We start from the raw sequence: 15710 nt of genomic DNA, 5'->3' as shown, positions 1-15710 counted from the left end.
TTTGAACGTGTAGTGATATGGGTTTGAAGTGTTTCTGTAAAATCACATTTTTAAAGGAAATAAAGTTAAGTTTTGTATTAATGGAACCACATATTGTTCCAGCATGTTTGCACACCAGAGTGTATGTAGCTTTGAAATTAATTTTATTTTATTTACATGTGCTAGTTTAAATGACTAGATCATCAGTGATATGTCCAAGCCTTCTTACTGTTTCAGTATAGTCTCATGGCTTCTCTTTTCTCTTTTTGGATAATATGTACTTTTATATCTGATGTCTCCCTTACCTGACAGGAGAATGTTAAACAATTGTTTTAGAAATAATATTAGCGCTTTTGTTTTCTCAGTGAGTGGTATGTTTCTGAAAAATAGGTAGTAGTAGTATTTCTGATTATCTGTATTTTATTTGCTTTGAATATTTGAACTTCATATCTTTCCTAATTTGACATGTTCACTTTAGTTGGATGAACACTACTGGGTGGTCCTCAGCAGCCATGGTGAACGGGAAAGCAAGTTGGGAAGTGCCACGGTTGTCAACATAACAATTCTAAAAAACGACGATCCTCATGGGATTATAGAGTTTGTTTCTGAGGATCTAATTGTTATGATCAATGAAAGTAAAGGAGACGATACCTATAGTGGTAATTTGTTCTGTTTCTCATATTCTAGTATTATTTACTAAAGAGGAAATTAACCACTTTTTATTTTATTTCTTTAGCAAATAGTTATTTTTACTTGTCCATCTGCCTTAAAATTACATGTAGTGCAGACATTGGTGTTTTTAAAAATGACGTTTAGGATTCCTATTTTTATTTCTTACCTTAGTATTGTAATGATAATGATGTAATGATAATGATGGTCTCAGTTATATTTTGATTTCAGTTAACCACATGTGGTAGAATCCGAACAATAGGATTCAAATAGGAGAGACTTTAAAACTGAGAATTAGTGCTTGGGAGCTAAGTGCAGTGGCATGAAATGAGAAGGAGCTTATTTTTAGAGCAGCGTCTGTGTAGGTGAAAAAATTACTTTTGAGTGTACAGCTTCCTCTAGCAGCTTTAGCAAATATCCTTTTAGAACTTTATGATAGGTGAACCTGATTAATCACCATTTTGTTCCCTGTGGTGAATGACTTTTAAATCCCTGAACTGTGGTAAATAAGATCAAGTCCATTTATTGCACAGATTTTATACCTGCAGAAAGAAAACTAGGTTACCACATTTAGATACATACTTTGAACCCATGTAAGCAAATGATTGGCTTTTATTAAAAAGAGGTCTTATATTTACTTTTGTTTTTTAAGCAGTTTCTTTACTTATTTTATAATTGTTCAATATATATTCATGTATATTATACACATTTGTATTTCACAGCTGTTTATGATGTAGTAAGAAATCGAGGCAACTTTGGTGTTGTTAGTGTATCATGGGTGGTTTGTCCAGACTTTACACAAGATGTGTTTCCTGTCCAAGGGACTATTTTCTTTGGAGATCAGGAATTTTCGAAAAATATCACCATTTATTCCCTTCCAGATGAGGTAAATGTTGCATATATTAACTCTCTTTATGTGTTGTCATTGCTTAATAATTAGTTTTTATTTAATAATTAATCATCTGGCAATACATCTTGTCATGAAGATATGACAAAAAGAATGCAGGCATGATAATGTCTGAATAGACACCAAAAGAGAAATACTTTTTGTTTCCCTGAAGGCATTTTTAACTCTTAGAACTCACGCTTGCCAGTAACATGCACAGGTGTCGAGGTTAGGTTGAGGTTAAATGTGCCGCTTATGCTTTGGGCCTTTGAAGACAAGGGTGTACCATCTATTAAGTATGCTCTTGGTGCATTCTCAGAATCGGAACAAAGGACCAGATGGATCATGGACCCAGAGTGGTGCTCATGTTATTGGTAGTGAAGAGAAAGAACTTAGTAACAATGGTAGTGGACTTTTCTGAGCTGAGCTGTGCTTTAAACAGTCACGAAGCCTGTTTACTTTCCCTCAGGCTTGTTCCTTGAGAGAAAGACTTCCAACATGCTTCCATTTTAGGATGCAGAGAACACTAGCTTGCATGGATGAAATGAAAGAGAAATGGTGTTCACCTATGGATTTATATAGACTCAGAGATGGTAGGGAATCTCATCTTGGTAGGACATGAGAATGAGGTCTTTATGGGTGAAGCTTCAGTAAGGTTTGTGAGAGGCCTTTGAGAGCTAGCCACACTGTTGTTACTATTATGACCTCTGTTCTAAATGCATCCAAAAGTTATTTTTCTGGCCTTTTTGTTTTTTTTTGGTAAACGACACATATCTTCTTATAGAAATAATGTGAGCTGTGTAGTATTTATATTTTTAGCATATATAAAACAAAATAACTGGATTTCTATTAAATTTTATGAGTTAGAATAAAATGGCTGTTTGGATGAAATGCATATTAAAATGTTTTTTGGGTCTGAATCCTACTTGAATCATTAGGGTGCTTCTGCCTCAAATGGCAGTGAACGTTAGTACTGCCATTAATAGAGTCATTTTTTAAAAGATAAAAAATAATTTAGGACTGTAGTATAGAATTGTTTGTGCAAATCACCTGACTTAAAACATGTATAACGTTTCCCACAAGATTCCAGAGGAAATGGAGGAATTCACCATCACTCTACTTAATGCCACTGGAGGAGCTAAAATAGGAAATAGAACTGCTGCAACTCTGAGGATTAGAAGAAATGATGACCCCATTTATTTTGCAGGTGGTATTTCAGTCTTTTTTGAGTGACTTCACATCTTTTTAAACAGTAGATAGATATGTCTTCAGTAACATTTTTAACTGAACATTTTCAAGAAAGCACAACTGATGCTTATTTAAATATGATTTCTTGATTTGTTTGAATGATCATTATTTAATCTGTTTGATATTTTAAGAAATGTTTTTAAAGGTTGTCGGAAGGAAAAAGAAAATAAAACAAGTACTGTTTTTACTAGCTTTGTTCTCCCTCTGCCTTCAGATTCCAAGGTATTTCTTTTGCCTTTGTGCAGTAAAGAGCACTCTTCACGAAACTTCTTCCAGTACACAATGTAGCCAGTTCAGGGTCTGGGTATTATTTGCCTAATGGATGCTCACTTACTGTAATAACTAATCTTTATTGGATCTGTAAATTAAGGATTCCCTATTTTTTGCATTTTAATTTTCTTTAGAAGTCTTTTTGGGGACTCTAGACAGTTTTTAGTTTTCATTGTAATTTTAATTCCAGTATAGGTAATGTACAGTGTGATATTACTTTCAGGTATACAATATAGTAATTCAAAACTTCGATATACACCCCATGCTCATTGTGACAAGGGCACTCCTTAATCCCCATCACCTATTTTATCCCCAATCCCTACCTTCCCACTCTGCCTCCTGGAACCATTGGTTTGTTCTCTGCAGTTGACCTTTTTTAGTTTGATTTGTGAGCTTAATTGGTGTCTAATTCTTTCTTAAACCTTTTTTTGCAAGCCATTCAATTTATAACTGCAGGAATCTTTTAAAGCTCTTGAATTTTATTGATGACTATTCTTAACATTCAGATAACATGTACATAATGAATTAGTCCTGTGTTCAGCCTTCTGCTAATTGCTGTGGCAAAAATAGAACGTAAGATAGCTGGGCTTATTCTCAAGGAACTTACAACCTGAATTTGGATATGAGGTATATGAAACAGTAGGCAGAGGATTCAGCATGTAATTTACTGACAGCTTGAGAGTTGAAGACCATGAATTCTGTAGGAATGAAGGCAAGGGGAAGGTTACTAACCTAGAAGTAATCAGAAGAGGCTTCATGTAGGACTTGGCAATAGAGTTGAATCTTTAAGCAAAGATACAATGGAGGACAGTTCTTGTTTGGGCAGGGAGAAACAAAGTGATTTGAAGATATGTAGATGGGATCAGAAAAGCTCACATGTTCCTTCTTTTCTTCATAAATATTTCAGAACCTCGTGTGGTGAGAGTTCAGGAAGGTGAGACTGCTAACTTTACAGTTCTCAGAAATGGATCTGTGGATGTTGCCTGCACTGTCCAATATGCTACCATGGATGGGAAGGCTACCGCAAGAGAGGGAGACTTTGTTCCTGTTGAAAAGGGAAAAGCGCTCGTTTTTGCGGTTGGAAATAGGAAGCAGAGGATATCTGTCTTCATTAATGAAGATGATATCCCAGAAACAGATGAGTCTTTTTATATAATCCTCTTTAATTCAACAGGTAAATAAATTATATTTTTATGGCGGATCTGTTGTTTCAGTACCTTTATCAAGATGACAATAAGTACGTAACTGTCATCTATGACTATTCAAGAGCAGAATTGTTTCTTTTATTGCTTTTTTGAGGGAAAGAATGAAGAATATACGTGTTGAATCTTCATGTGCCTGGTATACTCTGTGGCATTATTTTTAATTTTTTTCACAATGTGGCACATGTATAAAATTGTGATACTATGTAAGGAATAGAAATCTTCTAGTTAAAGCTACCCTCAGCCTTGTTTAGTAACCCAAGGGCTTAGGGAATCAGTATCTGTAACCCCTTGCCATTCTAGCATGGTGTTGGACATACTGGCCAGGAAGCTGCAGTCTGTAGATGGCTGAATACAACTGGCTGTTTGATAATTCTCTGAAGGTATAGCCATGATGAATGATACTGTGCAAGAAGGAAAAGATAGGCTCTTTCTTCTTCTCTATACCATAAATGAAGCAGGATGTTTGGACCCCACTGTTTGGGTCCTGATATCACCTTTAGTCAATTGGTGAGGCTATAGCTTGTTTCTACATTTATTCTTTTAAGTGTACAAAGAGCTAGTTTTTTATGAACCTTTTGAGAATAAGTTGAAGATAGGATACTCCATCACCCCTGAATACATTAGTGCATTTTTTCTACAAACAAGGACACTCTCTTACATAACCACAATATAACCATAATGTAGTGTAACCATTAATATAACATTAATGTAGTCATTGCCTCAGACCCCATTCAGATTTCTCCAGTTGTCCCAATAATGTCCTTTCTAGCAAAATGATCCTTTCATAAATCATGCATTGATTTTAGTTGTCCTGTCTCTTTAATCTCTTCAATTTGGAGTAGTTCTCCTCAGTCTTTCCTTGACTTTTATGACCGTTGAAATATAGAAATTACAGGCTAGTTATTTTGTAGAACATCGCCCATTTTGGGTTTGTTTGATATTTCCCCATTACTAGGTTCAGGTTTTACATCATTGACAGGAATTTCATAGAAGTTATACTGTGTTCTTAACCATCTCTTCAGTTGACACGTGATTTTGTTTTTTGTCCCTTGATGGCAGTGTTTACTTTGACCATAATTTAGGTGGTGACTGCCAGGCTTCTCTACTGTACTTTTTTTTTTTTTTTTTTAATTTTTTTTTTCCAACGTTTATTTATTTTTGGGACAGAGAGAGACAGAGCATGAACGGGCGAGGGGCAGAGAGAGAGGGAGACACAGAATCGGAAACAGGCTCCAGGCTCTGAGCCATCAGCCCAGAGCCCGACGCGGGGCTCGAACTCACGGACCGCGAGATCATGACCTGGCTGAAGTCGGACGCTTAACCGACTGCGCCACCCAGGCGCCCCTGTACTTTTTTCTTTGTAATTAATAAATATTTTTGTGGGGAACACACTTTAGTAAATATCCTGTAACTCACCAAACTTTCATTCTTTTTTCACTGATCTATATATCAGTATTGACTCATGATTTTATTTTAATACAGTGGGTTATATTTCACTGTCATTATTTGTTTTGGTGGTCAGATTTTCCCAGATTTGGCTAATGGTAGCCTATTTAGGGTGACTTTTTTGTCTTTTTGACATGTTCCATATTATTCTGTGAGCATTTTCTTACTTCCTGGCACAGCAAGCTGTTATAAACTCATCTTATACTTTTCCTGTGACAACCCTGAAATTCGTCATTTCTCCAAGAAGCCTGGTTTCTTTCAGTGAAGGATGTTTTTTAGAAACCAGAATCTGGGCGTTAGGTGGGCATATTTGTTCTCAGCGTATGTTCCTCCTCGGCCCTGTATGTGTACAGAAATTAGGCATGTATTTATGTATCTATTTCTATATACACACACACACTTGTCTATCTGTAATTCTGTATCCAACTATGTGAAAACCATTAGTTCATACAAATATTTCTATTTCTATTTCAATGATTTGTTATAAACTTCCAGGTTTCTTTCCTTCCATATTTGTCCCTTCTTTCTCTGATACTGTTAAATTTAGAAGCTGTTATCATTAATATATTTACTTATTTGATTAATTCCCTCTGTAACCACTTTTCCCCATTGCTTCTTTTATCCTCCTTACACAAGGAGGTTACCTTTCTTACCCCTCTAGGTTTCTAGCTTCCTATGTTAGGCCAATTCCCTGTGTGGATACCTTCCCACTCCACTCAGATTCCAACATCTAACACCAAGGTTTTCTTCTGTGGAGATGGCCTCCGGTCACTGTTATGCCATAACCGTCTGCCCTTATTGTGAATGCCTGCCTTGTGCTTTACCTTGTGTCTTTTGGACTGAAATACTCAGAAAGAAGAAAAGGAAAAGAAAGAGATCACTGTTTGTTTATGCTGTGTTTCTCTGTCATTTTCCCTATCTTTATCTCTCTTCAGTTGTGTCTCTCTTCCTGTTTCCCTTCTTGTTTTTCACACGACTTAATAAGAAAATTAGAAAAGTAAAAATGAAAAATTCTTATCTTATGAGGAAAAAATTAACTTTGTAGAGTAATGTCCACAAAATAAATTTTACAGTTACAGAAAACCCCCCACAATTATTAATCAGGTATTATGTAGACCAGAAACATTTTGATTAATTGTCCTAAAATTTAAATGAAAGAAATTGCTATAGACAAAAATAATCTTGGTGATGTAAAAGTGAAAAAGTTTTGCTGTCATGATGAAGAAATGACATGGTCTTAATAGTTTGCTGTAGAAATAAGTTCTTAATTCCATTTATTAATTTGGTGTCATTTTGTGGAAAATTATTGTATCCCAAACATCTTTGGGGTCAAAATGTCACTGGGGTTCAACTATTGTCAGGAACAAAATGTCACTATGATTATGGTGGATCAAAATATCTAAACCTCTTTTTAATTTTTTATTCTTTTTTAAGTTTAGAGAGAGAACACATGCACACATAAGTGGGGGAAGGGCAGAGGGAGGGATGGGGGAGTGGGGGAGAGAGAGAGAGAGAGAGAGTGAGAGAGAGAGAGAGAGGGAGATTCTTAAGCAGGCTCCATGCTTAGCACAGAGCCCAACATGGGGCTCGATACCATAACCCTGAGATCATGAGCTAAGCCAAAGTCAAGAGTCAGATGCTCAACCGACTGAGCCATCCAGGTGCCCCAAAACATCCAAACCTCTTACACAGAGAATGTAACATGACTATGCAAGGAAATGACTGTGTTTATTTTGTAAAATGTATCATTGAGGAAATATATTTTGATATTTGGAGAGAGAACAAGTAGGAGGAAGTGGTGTCACTGGATGACTGGCCTGAGGTACACTGCCACTGCATTTGTTTTCAATATTTTCCCAGATGTCATGGCATCTGAGGACGTAGTGACTTTAGCTATGAAGACTTGGATGACATAATTTGTGCTTTTACATCTCCTCTTAGTTCTTTCTCTTCCACTCTTCTCTCCTATTTTATGATGTCAACACATCAAGCCCTGAAGGGATCAATGGTAGGAGGGCTGAATGGGTAGCATCTCTAACAGGACCTAGTGTTGGCAGTGGATATTTGTCCCTGATAGTTACTGTTCACAGTATATGGCCTGAGATTGAATTATTGAATCAAAGGATATGGCCATGCTCAGAGCCCTTGTTAAATACTGTCAGTTCTCCCTGTGGAGGGACAGAATGAGTTTTTAGTACCACGTGTGATATGTTGTATGACAAATGCACATGGCATCAGTATCCTGCCAAAATTAGATTTTATTGTTTTTGTTTTTCCTAGATTTTTATGATTCGATATTTTGAGGTATTTGGTTATTCTGTATTGTCAGCATTTTCTGTACAATTATTTTACTAGACAGTATTTTTTCCCTCTTTCCATTGGTTAATTATCAAAGTAAGTGTGAGTACAGTTGTATATTGATGTAAATTCTTTTTAATGTGCTGGTCTGCTGCATTTAATTTCTGATTCTGTAATTTTAGTTTTAGATGTTGCCCTTATCTGATTTTAAAAGTTTTATTTCTTTCAGTTCAGCTAACATTCATAAATAACTTTTGTGTACCAGTTACTGGAACTCTACTCTTCAGGGCATGGAATTGATTAAGAAGGATTTGTCCAAGGAGCTCACAGTAGAATTGTATGTGTGTGTGGGTGTGTGTACTAAATTAATGCTATGATTGTTATGATACACTGACAAAGTGGGAAGTGCTGTGGGAACATGGTGGAACTTCTCTTACCTTAACTTTGGAATTCAAGGAAGAATTCCTGGAAGATGTGTCGCTTGAGCCGGGTCCTGAGGAGTAACAAGTGTAAAGATAAGGAGGATTTTGCTTGCTTTGGGAACAGCAGGAACAGAAAAGAGCTTTAGATCTCTGGGAAATAATGAGAATGTTATTGTCAATAACAGTGCTGACACACTTTGGATGGAATTGGAGTAGAGGAATCAAGTTCAACACCATAAAGATTGCTTTGTTCAGGAAGCAAACTGCTTCCTGAAAACAGAGACTTACAGGAAAATACACGGGGTGCCTGGGTGGTTCGTTCAGTTGAGTGTCTGACTTCGGCTCAGGTCATGATCTCACAGTTTGTGAGTTTGAACCCTGCATTGGCTTTGCTCCTGTCAGTGTGAAGCCTGCTTCGGATCCTGTGTCGTTCCCCCTCCCACCCCCTCCCCCACCACCCCAAGTCTTCATTCTCTGTCTCTCCCAAAAATAAATATTAAAAAAATAAATATAAATAAATGGAAATGCCCAAGGGATGCCTTGGGTGGCTCATTCTGAGCATCTGACTCCTGATTTTAGCTCAGGTCATGATCCCAGGGTCGTGGGATTGAGCCCTCATCGGCTCCTCACTGAGCAAGGAGCCTGCTTAAGATTCTCTTCCTCTCTCTCCACCCCCCTCCGCCCTGCTCCTTTCCCCTGTTCATGCACTCTCTCTAAAATAAAAAATTTTTAATATTAAAAAGGGAAATGTTCAGACCATTCTAATTAATATGAGCAGGAATATATTTTTTTAATGTTTACTTATTTTTGAGACAGAGCATGAATGAGGGAGGGTGAGAGAGAGAGAGGGAGACACAGAATCTGAAGCAGGCTCCAAGCTCCGAGCTGTCAGCACAGAGCCCGATGCGGGGCTCGAACTCACAGACCATGAGATCATGACCTGAGCCGAAGTCGGAAGCTCAACCGACTGAGCCACCCAGGTGCCCCTGAACAGGAATATTTTTATGTTATGGGGTAATCCTCACACTTTTTATGAAAAGAAAGAATATACCTCAAAAATTTGAATTACATAAAGCTGTGTTTTTGATTTCTAATTAAACTACTAAAGCAATATTCCTGTTGTGAAGAAAAGTATCTTCTATGTTTTTCAGTGAAGTAGGTCTTCTGTAATTAAACATTTCCACAAAGACAAGTCACATTAAACTTATCTAGGCATCTCTTTTATTTATGACCTTCATTGTGGAAATTCTTGCTGAAATTTGAACTTCATTATAAACTTTTCCTTAATTTTAAAATATGAATTTAATAGCAAGTTAACTACTTCTTTGTTATTTTAATTTTTTTAATTTAGGTGATACAGTAGTATATCAATATGGAATAGCTACAGTGATAATTGAAGCTAATGATGACCCAAATGGCATTTTTTCTCTGGAGCCCATAGACAAAGCAGTAGAAGAAGGAAAGACTAATGCATTTTGGTAAGCATATTTGAATAAGGTAAAATCATAATTGGATAAAATAAAACGTTTAAGTATGCACAAATTTGAAATATTATTAATGTTTCAAAATTTCAAAATGAACGATAAGCTTTGTTTATGCTGTTGCCACTTGTTTAAAAAAAACAAAAAACAACACGTTAGCTGGTGAACAGAAATTATTATCCGTACCCTCCTCACCTCAGCTTCCATCATCAGGACTGAGAGACTTGAGTTATCCAAGGTCTTCTGCAACTCTTCTTTCAAATGATATGTGACTACCCTCACCCCATCCTTTGCTTTTGAAGAACTCTTGCCAGTTCTTCTGTAAATATTTTTCGATGGGGTTTAGAATTTACCCTTCAGTTTGTACTTTGAAGAGTATGACTTTTAAGATGGCTTCTCTTTGTTGTTTAAAGTTCTGCCGGGGCACCTGGGTGGCTCAGTCGGTTAAGCGGCCGACTTCGGCTCAGGTCATGATCTCGCGGTCTGTGAGTTCGAGCCCCACGTCGGGCTCTGGGCTGACAGCTCAGAGCCTGGAGCCTGTTTCAGATTCTGTGTCTCCCTCTCTCTGACCCTCCCCTGTTCATGCTCTGTCTCTCCCTGTCTCAAAAATAAATAAAACGTTAAAAAAAATAATAAAAAAATAAAGTTCTGCCTCATTCTCTTACCATGAGATTAATTGTGGGTGCTCACTAAGGATTAGCTGGCTGGTTTATATTAAAGATGGTAAATAGAAAAAGTCTATTGCTGAGATAACACAGAAAGCTATCATTGGAGTTAAATTCACTACTTATATATTTTTCATAAGAATTCATTTTCTTTAATTTGTTACGTAGGATTTTGAGGCATCGCGGACACTTTGGCAATGTTTCTGTGGCTTGGCAGCTGTTTGAGAATGATTCTGCTTTTCAGCCTGGACAGGAGTTCTATGAAACTTCAGGGATTGTTAACTTTATGGATGGTGAAGAAGCCAAACCAATAATTCTCCATGCTTTTCCAGATAAAATTCCTGAATTCAATGAATTTTATATTTTAAAGCTTGTAAACATTTCAGGTGCTGTGTTTTTCCACCTTTTTTATTTTATTGCTGAAATTTGATGTTTTATACATAAGTAATTAGAGCTGTACCAAAAATACAATTAATGAAGAAGTAAGTGTATCTTGATTGTCCAACTTTAAATGTCAAAAATATCCTTTTTGATAGAAGCATTGTTTTTAACATTCATTTTGTGGTCTTGGCTTGGCTAAGTTTTATGGATGGAGACTTACATTCATTCTTAAACTTAGATTTTTTTCCTCACTAAATAGAGTATCTCCAACAAAATATTAATGGAAGTTAGGAAGTACAGATTCATGGTAGCTTAAAGCTTGGTCTTGTGCCATTGAAACAATTTAGACAATCAGTTTCCCCATTACTTGTGGTTTTAAGCACAGGAATTAAAACTTTCTAGTTAATATTCTCTTTTCATGCTTTTTTGGTTATTAATGAAATTATTCTGAGCCAAAATACCTCTGAAAATGTGGTAAAAAACATACGGTGACATTGTTCTTCATTGATTAATGACTATATTATTTAACCAGAAGTTTGCTACTCAAATTCCTTTTGTCTTCACCTCATACTGGAAAGTACTTCAGATTCTGATTTCTTATTTATTATAAGTCAATCTTATTACAGGTGGATCTCCAGGTCCTGGGGGCCAACTAGCAGGAACCAACCTCCAGGTGACAGTAATGATTCCATTTAATGATGATCCCTTTGGAATTTTCATCTTGGATCCAGAGTGCTTAGAGAGAGAAGTTGCAGAAGATGTCCTGTCAGAAGACGATATGTCTTATATTACCAATTTTACCATTTTGAGGCAGCAGGGTGTGTTTGGTGATGTACGAGTAGGCTGGGAAATACTGTCCAGTGAGTTCACTGATGGTTTGCCCCCAATGATAGATTTTTTGCTAGTTGGAATTTTCCCCAGCACTGTGCATTTACAGCCGCACATGCGGCGTCACCACAGTGGAACAGATGCTTTGTACTTCAGTGGAGTAGAGGGTGCATTTGGAACTGTTCATCCAAAATACCATCCTTCCAAGAACAACTCAATTGCCAACTTTACGTTTTCAGCTTGGGTAATCCCCGATGCCAATACAAATGGATTTGTTATAGCAAAGGATGATGGTAATGGAAGCATCTACTATGGGGTAAAAATTCAAACAAATGAATCCCATGTGACACTTTCTCTTCATTACAAAACTTTGGGTTCCAATGCTACATATATTGCCAAGACAACAGTCATGAAATATTTAGAAGAAAATGTTTGGCTTCATCTTCTCATTGTCCTGGATGATGGTATAATTGAATTCTACCTTGATGGAAATGCGATGCCCAGAGGAATCAAGAGTCTGAAAGGAGAAGCCATTATTGATGGTGAGTGTCATGTTTATGACTAGGACACTGAATTTTGAATTTTTAAAAATTTTGATTTCTTACGAAGGCCAACTGATATTTAAAAATCTGCTTGTGTATTGGTTTAATTTCTGTAATAAAGCTATACCTACCAAAACCATAAATTCTGTACTGAGTGTTGCAGAAATGAATCAGGGAAAGTCTTTATCCTTGACGTACTTAAAATAGGCTCTGGGAGAGAGATGTGTATGTATAAACAGATGTGTATGTATAAATCTCAGTATTGTGGGATGAAAGAAAAATTATGAAGGCAGAATATTTATCTCCCCATAGGCAGTAGGAGGGATGGGGCATGATGATTCCAGGTAGAAAAAAGAGCAGAGGTATAGAAACATGAAACAGCCTATTGAATTTGGGGAACTGCTGCTTGGTGAATTGCTGGAGGTGAAGGGTGGTGGGTGTAAGGTTAAAGGAGTTGGAAGAGAAAAATTACTTTAAAATGCCCTGCAATTACAGAGGTTTATAGTATTAGTAGGTAAATTGGTGAATTCTGTGGAGAGCTTTGAAGAAATAGGCTTTGTGGTCTTCAAGCTGGATTATATATTGTTTCTTTGAGAAATACTGGTAATTTCCATTATAATCACCAATTCTTTCCCAGCCCCTCCATCCTAGGATGTGATTATTTTTTAATTAGTAGGAAAGTAGAGCACAGCTTATATGGTTGTAGCTTATTAGACTATTTTCCTTCTGAACCTCCTTGCATTGGGTATCTGGTTGAATTTTTTTTCTAGTAGAAGAAAAATGATGCCCAAAAGAAACAACATGCACACGCTACTGATTTCACCTCCAAGGATTATGCTTACAGCATTCTCTAGCATTAAATCAATCCCCTTTTGATTGTGTGAATATATGCATATGTCTGTTACCACTGATTCATCTGGTGATGGCATGGTGGTAGAATGAGAGTGGGAAGGATTGGGGATATCAAGAGCTGGTGTTTCTTTTCTCTGTTTAGCGTACTGCAAGGAACTTAGATTGTTTCTGTACTTTGTAATTTGGAAAAAACATTTCAAAGTATTTATATATTTAAAATATATTAATGAATGGGGCGCCTGGGTGGCGCAGTCGGTTGGGCGTCCGACTTCAGCCAGGTCACGATCTCACGGTCCGTGAGTTCGAGCCCCGCGTCCGGCTCTGGGCTGATGGCTCAGAGCCTGGAGCCTGTTTCCAATTCTGTGTCTCCCTCTCTCTCTGCCCCTCCCCCGTTCACGCTCTGTCTCTCTCTGTCCCAAAAATAAATAAACGTTGAAAAAAAAATAAAAAATAAATAAAAAAAAAATAAAATATATTAATGAACTATAGTATATGTTAGGTATTTTAAGATACATAAAAGTATATGTTCCATATGGTGTACAGATAGATGAAGTTTTAAAACTTTAAATTCATTAATTTCAGCACCCATGTAACTAACTAGATCAAGAAATAGCATTCCAGAACCCCTGTAGCCCTTCTGCAGTCACTGACTCACCACCCTGCCCACCTACTGTTGCCATTTCTGAGAGCATGAGAGTAGCTTCTCCAATTTTTTTATTTTATGTAAATCAAATTGAGCAGTGTGTATACTTGAGTGCCTGGCTTCTTTTGCCCAGTATTGTTTCTAGTGTTCATCATATCTTTGCCTGTCGTAGATATTTCACTCTCTTTACTATATAGTTAGTCCAGAACTGCTGCAGGGGCAATTGAGATAATAATTGCTGGATACTTGTGACTGCCCTAAAACAACTACCTGGGTTCTGCCTTGGTTGATGATTTTTACAAACAGTATTACTTGTACTTTTTTCCCAAAGTACTGCCAAGCTGTCATCTTATATAAATATCCTAGTTGAGTTATTGGAGAGGGAATAAGTAAAGAAATAAGAACTAGTGAATTTTCGAAAAGGGAGAGCTTTAAAGAAATAGTCATGATTATTGATACATAGTAATATAATTGGAGCTTCATGTTGTTATTTTCATGAAAAAATCTGTAAGACTTGCATATGATATTGTTCCTGGGGAAGAATACTTTTTTTTTGTATATCCTTTGCATTAATTATTGGCGTAAAACTATTTGGTCTGTGAAAACTTTTGTTGAATTCTCACAGCTTTATTTGACTCAAGACGCATTTCTAACAGATTAAGCCTTGATTTGCTCAAACAACAGTAATAGAAACAGTTAAAAAAAATGTGACTGAATTGAACTGTTCCATTCTTAGATGTGCAAGGAGATTTTAAAATTTTCTGGAAGAAAAATCTATATAAGTATACACTCACATATACATAAACACACACACACATATATATACACACACATGTACAAGATATCCTTTAGTGTAACATATCTTACATCCCAGCGATTAGATTCCATTTTCATATCAGAAAAGAGCTTTCATTTGATTATATTTGCTTTATGTATTTTATTTATCTAATAAAACCTCTTAACAAAATTGTTCCACTTTCTGAATCACACTTTGTAATTTGGTACAGGATAGTAGTGGATATTGTCATGTTTAAACCCATTTCTAATTTCAGGGCCTGGAATGCTGAGGATTGGGGCAGGAATGAATGGCAGTGACAGATTTACAGGTTTGATGCAGGATGTGAGGTCCTATGAGCGGAAACTGACTGTTGAAGAAATTTATGAACTTCATGCTATGCCAGCCAAGAGTGATTTACATCCTGTTTCTGGATATCTGGAGTTCAGACAAGGAGAAACTAACAAATCATTCATTATTTCTGCAAGAGATGATAATGAAGAGGAGGGAGAGGAATTATTCATTCTTAAACTAGTCTCTGTATATGGAGGAGCTCGCATTTCTGAAGAGAATACTACAGCAAGATTAATAATACAAAAAAGTGACAACGCCAATGGCTTGTTTGGTTTCACAGGAACTTGTATCCCAGAGGTAAGTAGTGCGCTTGGGGGATTTTGGAGTTAAAAGTTCACTGTAGGTAGATTTGTTTGGGGGTAGACTTTCTTTCATTTGGTAAATGTGCTTAAGTATCTACTCTAAGCCCAGAAGTATGCTAGAACAAGTGGTTGCAAAAGTAAAGTATAAGGTCCTTGCTTTTATAAGTTCACAGTTTGAATTAGAAGCTTTATCAGCTGATAGAAGTGATAACAAATTAACAAATGAAACTTGAGCAATTATCTGTAAAGTTAATGTATTTCACAGAAGGCCTAGAATACTCCACATGTAATGTACTTTGTCTACTCTTTGGATACTACATAGGTAAATGAAATAATACATATTGAAAGCTTCTATGAATAATAGTAATTGAAACTTTATTAAAATATGATTTTTTGAGTTTTTTTTTTCCACATGTGAAATGTATGTGTGAGTAGTTACAACATTCTTCCATGTTGGGTGTAAT

General features: G+C 36.5%; 1 protein-coding gene across 8 annotated transcripts in view; it reads left to right on the top strand.

The window, feature by feature from the left end:
- The window catches only part of ADGRV1 (adhesion G protein-coupled receptor V1), a 607523-nt gene that overhangs the window by 94995 nt on the left and 496818 nt on the right, over window positions 1-15710 (top strand). For all 8 annotated transcript variants that reach the window (XM_040448735.1, XM_040448763.1, XM_040448752.1 and 5 more), the window contains 8 exons: window positions 458-638; window positions 1371-1534; window positions 2618-2741; window positions 3960-4226; window positions 9775-9901; window positions 10738-10955; window positions 11577-12320; window positions 14868-15241. In XM_040448735.1, the coding sequence (XP_040304669.1) occupies window positions 458-638; window positions 1371-1534; window positions 2618-2741; window positions 3960-4226; window positions 9775-9901; window positions 10738-10955; window positions 11577-12320; window positions 14868-15241 (2199 nt within the window). The remainder of the gene's footprint in view (window positions 1-457; window positions 639-1370; window positions 1535-2617; window positions 2742-3959; window positions 4227-9774; window positions 9902-10737; window positions 10956-11576; window positions 12321-14867; window positions 15242-15710) is intronic.

This window comes from Herpailurus yagouaroundi, unplaced genomic scaffold (assembly GCF_014898765.1).
Source record: "Herpailurus yagouaroundi ecotype Mexico unplaced genomic scaffold, PumYag 29, whole genome shotgun sequence".
NCBI lineage: Eukaryota > Metazoa > Chordata > Mammalia > Carnivora > Felidae > Herpailurus > Herpailurus yagouaroundi.
Note: the sequence above shows the minus strand (reverse complement) of the source record. Positions and strands in the feature narration are given on the sequence as shown.